Source organism: Frieseomelitta varia, unplaced genomic scaffold, assembly GCF_011392965.1.
Source record: "Frieseomelitta varia isolate USP_RPSP 00005682 unplaced genomic scaffold, Fvar_1.2 scaffold_254, whole genome shotgun sequence".
In the NCBI taxonomy this organism is placed as follows: Eukaryota; Metazoa; Arthropoda; class Insecta; order Hymenoptera; family Apidae; genus Frieseomelitta; species Frieseomelitta varia.
Genome location: NW_025109984.1, coordinates 50,862 through 66,487, shown reverse-complemented (window position 1 = coordinate 66,487; position 15,626 = coordinate 50,862). Strand labels below are relative to the sequence as shown.

The following is a 15,626-nucleotide window of genomic DNA, read 5'->3' as shown; positions in this document are numbered from 1 at the left end:
AGAGAGAGTAACCAGATGAATGACAAGACGCGTGCAGGCTTGTCTTCAAATGCAAGCTGGTCATTTCGAGCATCTTTTGTAAAAGTAATTAAAACAGAGAATTCATTATATCGCATGAACGAAGACAGATAGGACATATATTTATATGACTTTTTTTCATTATTTTGGCGTGCAAGTGGGTGCCACAAATTAATAGTAAATAATTTCTTCTCAATTGATACAATTTTCAAGTAAACGTCGATGTTAAATTAACTTACGTTAATGAGGTCCAATTTCTCGTCGTCCAACCTGCAACAGACAGACAAGAATACTTTTATTTCTCAAATAAACGGGAGAGACAGATTTTATACATTATGTGGACACATATAAAGAGCGTAAGTTGTCTTACGTTGGAGTCGGAGTTTGAGAAAAACTGAAGGGAAATCAGTTGATTCGAGTACGCATATACGTGAATTTATTTATTTTTTTTCTTTTTTTTTCGAACTGGACCCGCACGGCGCGCTGGCGAAACAAGCACGGCGTTAAAATCCCTCTGGCACGGAGTACAAAGAGCTTTTAGTTTTTGAACGAGGGAAAAGCATGCATAGCGGTGAAATGCGTTTACATCGAACGTTTAGTCAAGAATGTTTGCAACTAGGTCATAAAACGCGGCTGCGTGTGTACTCTGTTCTACAGCACGCTATTGTTTATCGCTTTTTCGTCGCGTGGACGATCAGGGTAACTGTAAAACACCATGTCCCAAGGTATTCGCACATCATCGTATTACACAATGATTAATTAGCTCCGAAACATGCGATGACAAAAAGTTGATTACAGGTTTTGTACTCGGAATTAACCTTTTGCAAATCGGATGCATCTTACTGTATAACAGACTCATGTTTTCACGGTTTTTGATCAAATTCACTGTTTACAGATCAAGTTCAACTCTGTCTTCAAAGTGAAGTAATATCGTTTCGTTGCTTTTGCCATTTTTTTTGGAATTACTCGCGCGGCCATGGCTGGTAATGCGAGCCTGTATAAAATTCAGAAACCTTGTTGATCAGACAAGGTACACTTTATCATTTCTATACTCTGAACCACTGAAGAAGTTTTTTCAATAATTAAATTCCGTGCAAATATTTCGACCGATCCTTCGAACCACGAACATTTATTGGACGTTTGTTGATCATTCAGTTACAACTGTCATTCTCACAGATTGTCGAAATTACGAAGGCGAATCTACGTGTCTGTCTACAAATACTTTTATACACGAATATTATAAACTTGTTGGACAAGTATTTTACGTCAATTTGTGATGTCACTTCATTTCTCGCATACGTGCGACAAATTGTTTTTATTCACTTCGAAATAATCACCTTACATCGGATTTTATTTTCACTACGATGCAGTGAAACTCGATTGAACAGAAAACTTGATTGAATTTGATTTTTGCAAGGTGAGCACGATTTGCAGAATGGTTAATCTCTGCAAAACTTTCCAAAGTTTGTAAAACGATTATTCAGTCGTTTCCAAAAGTAGCTTCTCTTTCCATTCATTCGAATCAACTCTGTCTACCTTCCGATTTATTTCCCGAATTTTTCCCCTCTTTTCATCATCCATGGCCTGTTTCCTCCTTTCCTCGGATATTCTTTGTATACTTCGCAGCGAATCCCTTGATTCCCTTTCTGCTGTCTCGCGCGTCTCTCCGAATAACTCTTTCGGGCTGGCTGGACTTTTTGTCTCGCGCGGACAAACGCCAGCAAACACGAGCAAACACGCTCGGCGCCATTTTCATTTCGCTACTTGCAGTTTCGCTTGACGGTGATTAAGATGCTTAATCTGGCCGCACTCCGCCGCTTCTTGCCACAGTTAACCACCTATCGACGTGCTCGAGGTGGTAGCTTTGAAAGTCGAAAGGCGCCCCAGTTCGAAAAGCAGTCTCTCGCCTTCAACGTCGTTTGCTTGCCAAATTTGCTTTTTATTGATCACACGGGATCACACCCACTTGTGCCCCGAACGAAGTTTGTCTCCCGATGCAAGGGAAAAACATTGCTTTGATCACGAAATAAATACATTGATATGCCGTGATATTTTGACGAAACTGACTGAAGTTTTCACATTTTTCTTGCGCGACTGCGATTTTCAAGGGAATGTAAATAAGATAACGTAATACGCGACACGTCGTTTGTTTGCGTTTCGTCAGGTTTTGTCACAAATAGCGAATAGGGAATTTTTATTAAAACGCTCCGAATCTTTACTAAATCTCTTTCCCTACTGGAAAATATAAATCCCAATTGTCGTAACGCAGGTAAGAATTGAAATGAAATTACATGAAATTTCTTCGTTACAACTGGAATTAAAAATTCGTCCCTGAGGAGGTTCAAGAGCATCTCGTGACTATACTGTACAGAAATATTCCCACTCGACGTCGTTTGTTACTCTCTCGTGAAGTTTAAGGGAGTTAAACTTAACGTCCGTTGATTTTTGAACGACGAAACTTTTCTCTGGCTCAAACCAAACCAAACCAAACCAAACCATACTGTTTGAGCGAGATTCGAAATATAGTAGCGTATCGTCACGCGAAAAACGAACTGGGATTTTTAACGAGAAAAGACTCTCAGACTTTATCAGCGTGATTTTATAGAAAACGGTGGGAGAATTGACGAGAAATGAAGAAAAAGCGTAACGCGGTCGCTTGACGTTGGGCGAAGATACCGGCGGCAATAATTGGTCCAGCTTCATCCTCTCCTCCCCCTGAGATAGGCAATTTTCCCTGTCACTCGTTTGTTATCCGTCCATAGGAAACGGAGTTTACGCTGCACGCCGGGGAAATCCGATTAATGTCATTTGAGAGAGAGAGAGAGAGAGAGAGAGAGAGAGAAAATAAACTTTCCGATCGGGAACGTCGAATCTACGACTCCTTGGTTGAAACTCCGATCATAAGACTCTGTTCGTTTACTTATCCGCGGTTTTATACTCGAGACGTGTGTTTATTGCAAAAAAAAAAAAAAAAGAAATTATATTCGCTTGATTTCTCCTCTCAGTTTCTTAATATGTTTCACACTATTCCTAGAAATCTCGGGGCGAGCACTATACTCGTATAATAAAAATAGCACGATAAATACAATGTTATAAATGTACAATAATTGTAAATCATTATAAATATGTATGTACAATGAATACAGTGTCTGCTGACGTACGATATGAGTTGTTGCATTTGCAATGGATATAATTAAAATTGTATCTATATATAAATAATTTAAACAATGAAATATATATTAACTTTAAAATATGTACTATGAGATATAAATACTTTTGAATACTTTAAAATATGTACTTTGAAATATAAGTACAATAAAGACACTGTCAATATGTTAATATACTGTATTGTTGTATATATGTATTCTATTATCGCCATATTGCGTTATACTGTATCATAAAACATACGTGCATGATGATCCACGATAAAAATTGTTGCATTTATAATAAACATACTATAAATGCTTTAAACAATAAACACTCTTTTAATACATTAATATACTGTATTATATACTGTATTATATATTGTATTTATCGTCATATACTGTATGCTTTAAACAATTCAACACTCTGTTAATACATTAATATACTGTAATAATATACTGTTAATATAATATACTGTAAATGCTTTAAACAATGTACACTTTGTTAATAGATTAATATACTGTATTATATATTGTATTACCGTCATATTATTATATTATTGTATTATCGTCATATACTGTATGCTTTAAACAATAAACACTCTGTTAATACATTAATATACTGTAATAATATAATATACTGTAAATGCTTTAAACAATAAACACTCTATTAATACATAAATATACAATATTATATATTGTATTATCGTCATATACTGTATTATATATTGTACCATCGTCATATACTGTCTTGTATATTGTACCATCGTCATATACTGTCTTATATATTGTACCATCGTCATATACTGTCTTGTATATTGTACCATCGTCATATACTGTCTTGTATATTGTACCATCGTCATATACTGTCTTATATATTGTACCATCGTCACATACTGTATTATATATTGTACCATCGTCACATACTGTATTATATATTGTACTATCGTCATATACTGTATTATATATTGTCGTCATATTATTATATTATTGTATTATCGTCATATACTGTATCAGAAAACATGCGTACACGATGATGATCCACAATGATCGAACGTTAGAAACAAAAGTATCGTAAGACTTTCGATCGATCGAGCAAGTATATATACACGTAGAGAAAGCCACATATATCGCAAGGAAAGTCATATCTCCTGTTAATTATGATTTGAAAAGAACTGCAGCCTCGAAGTGTGGGGGAGCAGGGGGAGGGTTTGGAGGTTGGTTCGACGCAAAGATTCATTTTTTTCTTCTTGAAAAGAAACGGCAAGAAAAATAACGAGCAGACCGTTAGCGTAAATTGATTGCGTGGGTTGCAATAGCTGTGATCGATGGCGAGTGAAACGTTTCCTTTGTGCAAGCGTAATAGCAGTATTTCTTCAAACGTCCTTTCCGCCGAGCTATCTGGAATCGAGTCAGCGAAATCACGAATCTTATTGGGGGCGGGCACCCGCGTCGAATTTATTGGAATTTCCAAATAATACTACCAATCAAATTCTCTCGTGCAAACGGAGAGAGAATGAGTAAAGCGATGAATTGCGAACGGGCGCAAATGCTCGATATACGAGTGAGCGATAAGGAGAAAGAGGCAGAAAGACAGAGTGAGAAGAGGAGAATACGGTGTTAGGTTAGGTTTGGGTAGGTAGAGAGCTTTTTCATGCAAATTTATTCATCAAAATATGAACTTTCATGGTCTGTAACTCTCTCTCTCTCTCTCTCTCTCTCTCTCTCTCTCTCTCTCTCTCTCTCTCTCTCTCAACGAGATTTGATGATTTGTTTTTATAGGTTCTTAAAATGCCCGTTTTTATACGAATCTTCAATGCTTCTCCTTTCGGATCACTTCCTTCGTTACAGGTTTTTGCATTTCAAATTAACCCCTTCGCGGATCAAACTCACCTTGTGCGTGACTCGAGAGTGAAGTAACATCGTTTTTCTCGTTTTTGGCGACTTTTGTTATTTTTTGGAATTACTCGGACGGTCGTGCGTGATTTCTGTTATTTTTTGGAATTACTCGCGCGGTCATTCGAGCTAGCGACCAATGTGAGGATAAAGTTTCTGTGCAAGAAATATTTTTGGCCTTTCAGTGGAACACTCGTTTTATATGCTTCGACAATCTTTCCAGGCATTCTAAAATTGTTCTTCATCCAAGGAAGCAGGAAGAAGTCGTCACAAAATTGTAACAAATTAGGATTACAAGGAGAACGAGCCAATAATTCGTTCCGTGGCAGCACTGGTCGATTCCCGAAATTTTTGCAACTTGTCAGAATGCCTAATATATTCAACCTATTGCTTCATCAATGTAACAATCGTAAGAATCAGACACAAAAGATACAATCGTAACGATACGATCGGTAAATTCTCCTTATTCTTATTTATTGTATATCGCAAGTCAGCTTCTCAAAATTGAAATTTTAGTCAGAGTATAGTATTGTGAAGTCAACTCCTCTAAACACAGGGTTTAGGTTAGGTTTCAGTTAGATTTAGGTTAAGTTTAGGTTAGATTAGGTTAAGTTTAGGTTAGGTTTGCTCCATGTTGTGTCGAGATCGTGCCAATCGCAAGCGAGACGTAGAAAACAGAAACTTGACGCGATGGCAAAGTTCGTGGGAAAAATGTGAGAGACGCGACACATGGAAACCGCGTAATCGAAAACATTGTGTTACAAGAGGGTTTTTGCAATATTTGCCATTTTTTTGTTACAACAGTATCAGACGACGTTTCTACGATCTTTCCTCCACGCTGTACAGGCTCTATTTTTTCAAATTCTCCGACGATTGTCGTTGTTAATCTCATTTCACTATTCAATCTACAGTTAACTGTTTTACCTACTGTAGATCAAAAGCAGTACCGATTCCTCGCGCAACTGTAAACTCCAGCGTGTAAAGAGGGATGTAAATGAAAGCGCGCGCGATTCCTCTCACTGGGACACGGCGTGAGGTGAAGAGTTCACCGGGGAAAAGAGAAAGTTGGCAAGTGACTATTGAAAGAGCCCCTCCCGTGCAAGAAAGCTTGTTTTTCAAGAACACGGCTCGTGCAGAGTGGCGGCACCCCCAAGGGGATGAAGAACCGCCGTCGTAAAAACCTGGCTGGAGTGACAGTCGCGAAACGAAGCTGTCGCAACCGAGGGCTTTCAACTACTGTGCCGCGCTTTTCAACAACAACCGCGTGTACTAATTGTCAATCCGTCAAACTTCGTTTCGAAGCGAAATTTTTTTTTTTCGCCGATGAAATCAATTAACTCGATGCAAATGTAAATGAATGCTTTTGCACCTTTTAGCCGCTTGCGCCCGGCAAGTGGTGCACGGACCATAACGAGCGACTGTACACAATAATTCGTCGCTTTCTTTTTGAACTCGTCGGTACGATATCACTGGATATAGAGACGACTAAGTAATAAATTTATTATTTGCCCGAGTTACATTCAAATATACTTAAAACTGAGAAGATATTGGAACTTTGGGACAAGGAAATTATTGAAAAGTAATTTAATAAATTTATTATTTGTTTTGCCTGGATTATACTTAAATATATTTAATGAAGACTAAGGAAATATTGCAATTTTGGGACGAAAAATTCTCGACGTGTATGGCACGTCATTCCAGCTCGAGAGGTTAATTACTTGCGTTAGCAACTGATTGCGGACCATAACGAGTGACCAGACCGTACACAATAATTCGTCGCTTTCTTTTCGACCTCGTCGATACGATATCAGTGGATATAGAGACGACTAAGTAATAAATTTATTATTTACAATTTTATTACATTCAAATATACTTAAAACTGAGAAGATATTGGAACTTTGGGACAAGGAAATTATTGAAAAGTAATTTAATAAATTTATTATTTGTTTTGCCTGGATTATACTTAAATATATTTAATGAAGACTAAGGAAATATTGCAATTTTGGGACGAAAAATTCTCGACGTGTATGGCACGTCATTCCAGCTCAAGAGGTTAATTACTTGCGTTAGCAACTGATTGCGGACCATAACGAGTGACCAGACCATACACAATAATTCGTCGCTTTCTTTTCGACCTCGTCGATACGATATCAGTGGATATAGAGACGACTAAGTAATAAATTTATTATTTACAATTTTATTACATTCAAATATACTTAAAACTGAGAAGATATTGTAATTTTGGGACAAAAAATTCTCGACGTGCGTGGCGCGAGAAGTCTAGAACTATATATAAGGGGAATTTCAGATTATTCCGAGCTTCGAAGTTGACTGAAAAAAATCGAAAACAGAATGATCGCTATGTCATCTGACAAAATTTCTCTCACTTCTCAGAATTTGCGTTTCATTTGCACACGAACACACACACACACACACACACAGAGGAATAAAAGAACGCAGTTTTCGCAGTTACTTTTCGACCAACTTAAAACACACAACTAATGGCCACCAGTTTTCAGCGAGCGAAATTATTCCCTTCCACGGAGTGTCGTCTTGCGTTCGTTTCCTGCATTCGAGAGCAATTTCTAGCTGTCGCGAGATATCGAGCGAAAGTTTTGGCAGCAGGCATCAGGCAGGCTGCGGAGGATACGCGCCCCGCGTCGATGCCAACCTCTCGAAATACGCCCACGAGCGAGACAATGCTAGAAGCTCGTGTAAGTTTAATCCTGCTCGCCGGGTTATAATCTACGCGGGTCTCCTTTTCTTCCCGCAAAACTCCCGCCACCATGAGTTCTTTGCACCTTTTCCCTTTTGCACGTTCGTTTCCTTCCTATTTCCCCCCTCTTTCTTCCCTTTCCTTCCGTTTGTCTGTCTGCCTCTTGCTCCATCTTTCTACCCGACGTAATAAAACGTTCAGCCCTACCCCTCCCCCCCAACCATTCCCCTTTCTTTTATTAACGTTCCGTTTTTAATTTAGCTGCGAAACACAGGGCCATTATTGCATTTTATATAAAATTTCCACGGAGGAGAGAAAGATGCCGCGCGTGTCTGCTCGAGACGACTCCGGTGAAAAAAAAAAAAAAAAAAAAAAAAAACTGCTGCACGGAGGAATTGGCAGCGCGTGACAATTTTGAAAGTTATTTAGAATTTGTGAAACTTCTAGGCTACGAAGAAATTAATTCGATCTAAGATATTGGCGAAGTCTGTTATCTTGCACGCGCACGAGGAACAGAGGCGTGCCTAGTGTAGTTAATGAACTACATTCTTGAATTAAGAAATGGTTGAAACGGTTACAGGCATCCTCTCTACGCGAGGAATTTATACACGCTTACGCAGCGTCGAGGTAGTGTATTATGCATTAGTGGCGTATACTGTAACTATGCTGCCCAACGTGTCTCTCAACCGTGCCTAATGTTCTCTACCTCGAAACGGAGAGGTCCGGGATGCAGTTTACGAAAAATTCAAGAAATAACATTCTGAAAGAATAAATTAAATGTCTAACTTCTCTTTATTTTCTTCATTTGATTCTTTTGCTTAATAAGTAATTGCGAGTGTTTAAGATTTGTAAATGATATTAGTATATTAGTTGTCGATTTTTCAGACAAAAAAAAAAAATAATGTTATAGTCGCTATAATTTTATAATTAACAGTACTCCATGCTGCTAGTACTCCATGCTTGACGAGTATAATCGTCGTTCTTTAATATAGATACAGTAAATGATATTGATCAAGCTGAACAATGAAATCATTGAGTTTTCATCAGAACAAGAAATTAGTGTTATTCCCTTCTAATTTAATTCAACTTTACAATTAGCAGCTGCACGTACTCCATGCTTGACGAGTATAATCGTCGTTCTTTAATGTAGATACAGTAAATGATATTGATGAAACTGAACAATGAAGTCATTGAGTTTTCAAAGAACAAGAAACTAGTGTCGTTCCCCTCTAATTTAATTTTACAATTAGCAGCTGCACGCACTCCATGCTTGACGAGTATAATCGTCGTTATTTAATGTAGATACAATAAATGATATTCATCAAGGTGAACAATGGAGTCATTGAGTTTTCAAAGAACAAGAAACTAGTGTCGTTCTCTTCTAATTTAATTCAACTTTACAATTAGCAGCTGCACGTACTCCATGCTTGACGAGTATAATCGTCGTTCTTTCATAGAGATACAGTAAATAATATTGATCAAGCTGAACAATGAAATCATTGAGTTTTCATCAGAACAAGAAACTAGTGTTATTCCCTTCTAATTTAATTCAACTTTACAATTAGCAGCTGCACGTACTCCATGCTTGACGAGTATAATCGTCGTTCTTTAATGTAATTGATATTGATCAAGCTGAACAATGAAGTCATTGAGTTTTCAAAGAACAAGAAACTAGTGTCGTTCTCTTCTAATTTAATTTAACTTTACAATTAGCAGCTGCACGTACGTACTCCATGCTTGACGAGTATAATCGTCGTTCTTTAATGTAGATACAGTAAATGATATTGATGAAGCTGAACAATGAAGTCATTGATTTTTCATCAGAACAAGAAACTAGTGTTATTCCCTTCTAATTTAATTCAACTTTACAATTAGCAGCTGCACGTACTCTGTTATACTAGCTATACTTTGACGAGTGTAATACGAGTATAATACGCAGCGCAGATGCACACCTTTAAAAGCGGCATCACAGCTAAGAGCTAGCTACCGAACGATCCATTTGAATTCATGACACGCGCTAAACAGATTTGGCCGCGGCAAAATGACGCTTTGGATCTTGGGTTTATAACAGGGGGCGGGGGGAGGGAAGGGGGGAGGGAAGGGGGGGTTGCAAAAACCGGCGGAGCACTGAAAAGATATGAGCCGCGCATGACTTGGCCTCCGCTCGACGTCGCGACAGTTTATCTGCTTTCGTATTCCGCGCCACCACCCCCGGTCCGATACACACCGTAACGCAACAACCACTGGCAACAGCCGCAACGCTCGATTTCATTCGCATAATCTATAATCTAGAGTCGCGTCTCGCCAGTTTCTCATCCCCTGTCAATCTCTAATCGTTTCGCTTTTCACGATGACAGGAGTTTCCTTCTCGATGGTTTTCACAGGAAATGCGCCAGACACTCGTACTTGTTCCCTTTTTACCTGATTTATGGGAAATTTGTGAAGATCTCATTATCTCATGGAAAATAACGAAACAACATGTCTTTGTGGGATGGGCAAATTTTGGGAAAGGGTCCAGAACTGTCTTCAGTGCCCAACGATTGCAGATGTCCCAAGTGGTGTACCATAAACTGTAGAGAAAGTTAGGCATTAGGGATTTGGCATTGTTTATGGCTAGCCCTCCAGTTCTAGCGTTTAAGACACTATGGGTATGGATGCGTTTGTGTGTATGTGTGCATGAATGACGAATTTTTGTGCAGATGAGTAAGGCAGTGAGTCAAAGAGAAGTCAAAGAGAACAGAGTGAGTGTCGAGACGTCAGAGCGAGCCGTGAAAGAGAGAAGACAGAGTGAGTTGAGAGTTGCAAACCTAGCGAGTTTAGCAATTAAGAAAATAGTGTGAAAACTAAACATTTATAATCATTAAATCGTTAAACAAATTTCCTTTATTTAACCTAAAGTCAATGATTAACAACCATTCTTTTATCAAAATTCCTACATCTGTTTTTTTATATTTTCTCTAGATGTTGCTGTCTTACATCTGCTTTTGTCCTACATCTGTTTTTTTATATTTTCTCTAGATGTTGCTCTGTTTATTTATTTATTGCATTATGGAGGACACTCGCAAGACAGTCGACTTTACTTTTACTCTATTAATGGAAAATTTGAAGGTCAAGTTCATTCTGTTCCCCGCATTTTATTTTCTCTTGATCAGCTACACTGTTTATTTGTTTATTCGACGATTACGTAACATCGAAACATTAATTTTGAAACGATAATCTTCTCAGTCCCTTAACGTCAATGTCCTTTCAAGGTCACGCTCTTTACACGTACTTGAAGATATTTTTTTCTTCTTCGCCAGCTACATGATGCAATTGAAAAAAAAAAAAAAAATACATAATTGTATGAAACATAAAAACATAATCGAATGATCCTGAAAAACTTCAAAAAAAGAATGACCTTGGGAAAGAAATATTTCCACCGGTTATATTTCGATGCCATTCACGTTGCCCGAGAAATATATCGCGACACGATAAAATTAATAATTTAATATTAAAAATTAATAATTGATGGTAAAAATTAATAATTTAATATTACGGTAAAACTTTATAGTCAACATGGTTGAACTTGTTTTAAACCGAAGGAATTTAAAAAATAATATCTCTGACGAATTTTAATTTCACATTTTTCAATCCTATTTATTTCAGCAGCTCGAATATTTTCGCGTCATTTTTACAAAATGTTTCTATTCAGATTTTGAATCTGACAAATTCCGTAGTTCCAAACGATACATAGAAAAGCTGCAAGCTGCTAAAGAGCTTGACAACTCAGAAACTAACAAAGACCAGTCGCTATAATTTCCTCTCCCTACCTTCTCAAAATTTCGTTTCACTCTGACGCACCTAAAAACATTGGCTGGCATCACGAGACGAGTCATTCGGCACCTTTTGGGCGCGTTAATGAAATTTACGGTAATGAATTTTAACCTAACTTAGGGTTTCGGTTAGATAAGTGAATTTTTCGGTAAGTGTACGAGTCGGTGCAACGCGCCGAAAATTAAATTCGCAACGATGACACGAGCGATAAACTCCTAGCCGCCCCCTTGCGTTGCGCACACAAAATACTCTCAGGTTCTCTCTCGCAACGCGCGCAGAAGCGCGGAATCAATTATATAAACCAGCGGGAATTTCACGTCCTGTAATTCTCGCATTAGCGCCCCGTTCACCGGGCAACCTAATTCGATGTTTCTGCCGCGAGGACGGCAACTATCGCAACTATTCGAATATTTGGCGTGCACCGCGGCACCGCCGGCGACGACCTTTCGATAAATCGGATTCCTCACTTTGTTGCCGGTGAAATCACATTTCACAACGCCGACTCGCGGCGTCTACGTACGTATGCACGTAGCTCGAGAAACTCCGAAACTGATCGGCGCCATTTTTCACCCGTGCGAGATCGTTGGGAAATACGTTAACCAAATTGTTACACGCTAGGAACATGCAGTTTCCACGCGACTAGGTTCCCTGCTTCCTTTACGACGCGTTCTCAATATCTGTTTCTGTAAACAGTTCATGGTAACAATTTTCAGTGACGAGTTACGAGCGATATAAAAACTCGAGAATTGAAAAGTAAAAGTCCAGACGTCGAAGATGTCAATTGCACTTTCAACTATTTGAGATTTTAATTGACACGTGTCAAGTTTCTCGCGGGTTTCGAAATTTCCAAGGTCATCTTTATTTTTTTTTTTTTTTTTTTTTTTTTAATTGGACCATCGTGGATCGAAAGAAAAATATTAAATTCCAAGTAAAAGCTTGCCCTAAGCCCAGTGGTCAAGGAGATATTTCACGATAATTTGTCTGGGGGATGAAAACTGCATGGTACATTAGGACCATTTGCTTGCCACAGATTAATGTTCCATGAATGTTGATCGAATTATCTAATTTCACTACATTATTAGTATCATTACTGTATAATTCGTTATTGGAAATTGCTACAGTGCGTGTCGCCACCGTACACAGTGACCTATTTGTGGGAATAGATTTTGTCAATACGTCATCCGTTTTCGTAGAGATGTCAGCAGAAAGGTAGATACATTATTCCTACAACTCTCATGTTTGTGCAAACGACGGTGTGCCGATGTCGCCGTGATCTTACGTAACCATACTTTTTTGTCATTAGTATTATACTGTATTATACTGTTATATTACACTATATTGTTATTATGCTACACTATTATTATTATAATACTATTTTGTCATTATATGCGTACAAAAATAAAATAAGTCATTATTATTATATTATACTATTATTGTATATTATACTATTTTGTCATTATATGCGTATAAAAATAAATTTATTATTATACTATTATATTATACATTATTATTATACTGTACTATTATATTATACATTATTATTATACTGTACTATTATACTATTTTGTCATTATATGCTTATAAAAACAGAATAAGTCATTATTATTATACTATACTATTATTATATATTACACTATTTTGTCATTATATGCTTATAAAAATAAAATAAGTCATTATTATTATACTATATAATTATTATTATATATTATACTATATTGTCATCATATGCGTATAAAAATAAATTTATTATTATACTGTACTATTATATTATGCTATTTCGTCATTATATGCTTATAAAAATAAAATAAGTCATTATTATTATACTATACTATTATTATTATTATTATTATATATTATACTATATTGTCATTATATGCGTATAAAAATAAAATAAGTCATTATTATTATACTGTACTATTATATTATACTAGTTTGTCATTATAGGCTTATAAAAATAAAATAAGTCATTATTATTATACTATACTTTTATTTTATACCATATTATTATATTATTATTATACTATACTATTATTATTATTATATATTATACTATATTATTGTATTATTATTATTATACTATATTATTATTATTATGTATTATACTATTTTGTCATTATACGCTCATAAAAATAAAATAAGTCAGTGTTATTATACTATACTATTATTATTATTATTATATATTATACTATTTTGTCATTACACGCTTGTAAAAATAAAAATTCAACTCCAACAAGAACAATAAAAAATTCTCCGAGAGCATCGTCGTGAATCTGGCGTGTCAACTACAGGTGTGTTCTGCTTCGAAACAACGTGTGTTTGGTTTTCGCGGGGAATATTGTAGAGCAAACACGCGTGATACAAAGGGCGGCAGGCTGGATGTTGACTGCTGACTCAGGTCGAGGGACGATTACGATGCGGATCTCGCAAGTCAAATATGAAAGGCCGAGTTCTTATTTGGGGGAGAGGGGGCGCTCGATAAATTTGATTTATCGTAATAAGGTCCTTCCGGCTGGCAAGCCGTGCAGAAGTTTGCGTTTCAGAAATGCATCATCTGTCGTCGTCGTTCGGAGGAGGGGGCACGGTAACTTCTCAAGATGGCGGCGATCGTCACTTGGAATTTTTCTGAATCCCGTTGATTCGTCGGATCGAATTAAAACTCGTGTTTACGATCGTAAATCGACACGATGAAGAGAACCTCGTTGTAATACAAATATTTAATAATGTTGTAAACAATTAGGTCGTGGACGTGGCAAATTCTCTCGGTTACACATTTTTGAGGTTATTAAAAGTGCCTATGTGCTTAGAATTGTAAGTAGAAAGGGAAAAGAAACGAACGCTATGAATATTTCGAGTGTAACGTAAAATTGAAAACATAACGTGTCAAATGTTCTCAGATGTTCGAAGAATTATTGACTGGACTTGTGACTGAAGTTTATTGAAATATTTACTCATTAACATTGAAATGTTTGTCATTTCAACGCAAGAAAGATGTTCTCTGCAGGTAATAAATTCATTAATACAAGGACAATCAAGCATATTAAAATATTTATTACCACATTGGAACACGAACTCGATTTTTTTAAAGCACGAGAAAAAGATGTTCCTCACAGACAACAATTACATATATAAATTCAAAGAATTTAGTAGATAAGAAACACACGTGCAACTGTTCCAGGACGAAAACCAACGAACCACACGATGCACATTAAAAATAACGTGGAAAATTTACTTATTACTTCGAAATTAATCGCTCTGATCTCTGATCTCACAACATCGGAATTGCTTTCCTTTTCTTTCCCTGCCTCGTAAATTACGTATGCTCTCAGTTACGCAGAAGTATGTAAAAATCAGAAAATTGTACCAGAAACACGCCTTCGTCCTTCGAACTCGTTTCTCGACGAATGTTAATTTCATTCGACGTCCGATATATCCCGGAGTCGTGTGTCAATTTTCTAGCGGTAAGCTAATAGCCTTCGGAGTTGCTGCTCGCACGAATGTAATCGAATTCCAGAAGCAGCAGCGTCACCGGCAGCCAGACGCGCTTCAATAAATCGAGAAATCCGTGCCGTTGCTCCTGGAAGGGCGCCAATTATCGAACAGGATAACGAGGATCAGCGCGAGTGACGAAGCGCGTCGGCGTCGGCGTCGTGCTAAATCTAATTAGATAAACTGATCTTTGCGGATGTCCAATTCCGCGAGCATACAGCCAACATCCGTGCAAATATCATCGAGGGCGTGTATGCGTGCACGTGTATTTATGGCCACGTGTTTACGTTAATATCCACCGATATACGAGTGGGTTCATCGAATGTCACTTGCCGAACGAGTGACAGGCTGCAACAAAATTATTCACGACGAACTTGCCGAACACAAAGTCGAGAGAGACGCTAGCCACAGACACTGAAAAATTGGACGAAATTTTCAACCCGTGTGGTTTATGATAAATATGGTGGTTTGTTAATTAGTTGGAGTTAATTATTATTGGAGGAAAGCTGCGACGACAAGGAGATATTTCTCAAGATTTTACACGCTAGAGCAGT

At 37.3% G+C, this 15,626-nt stretch overlaps 1 protein-coding gene across 4 annotated transcripts in view; it reads right to left on the bottom strand.

Annotated features, from left to right (window-relative positions):
- The window catches only part of LOC122528626 (leishmanolysin-like peptidase), a 110,639-nt gene that overhangs the window by 46,605 nt on the left and 48,408 nt on the right, over positions 1–15,626 (bottom strand). For all 4 annotated transcript variants that reach the window (XM_043653946.1, XM_043653947.1, XM_043653948.1 and 1 more), the window contains exon 2: positions 258–288. In XM_043653946.1, coding sequence (XP_043509881.1) covers positions 258–288 — 31 coding nt within the window. The remainder of the gene's footprint in view (positions 1–257; positions 289–15,626) is intronic.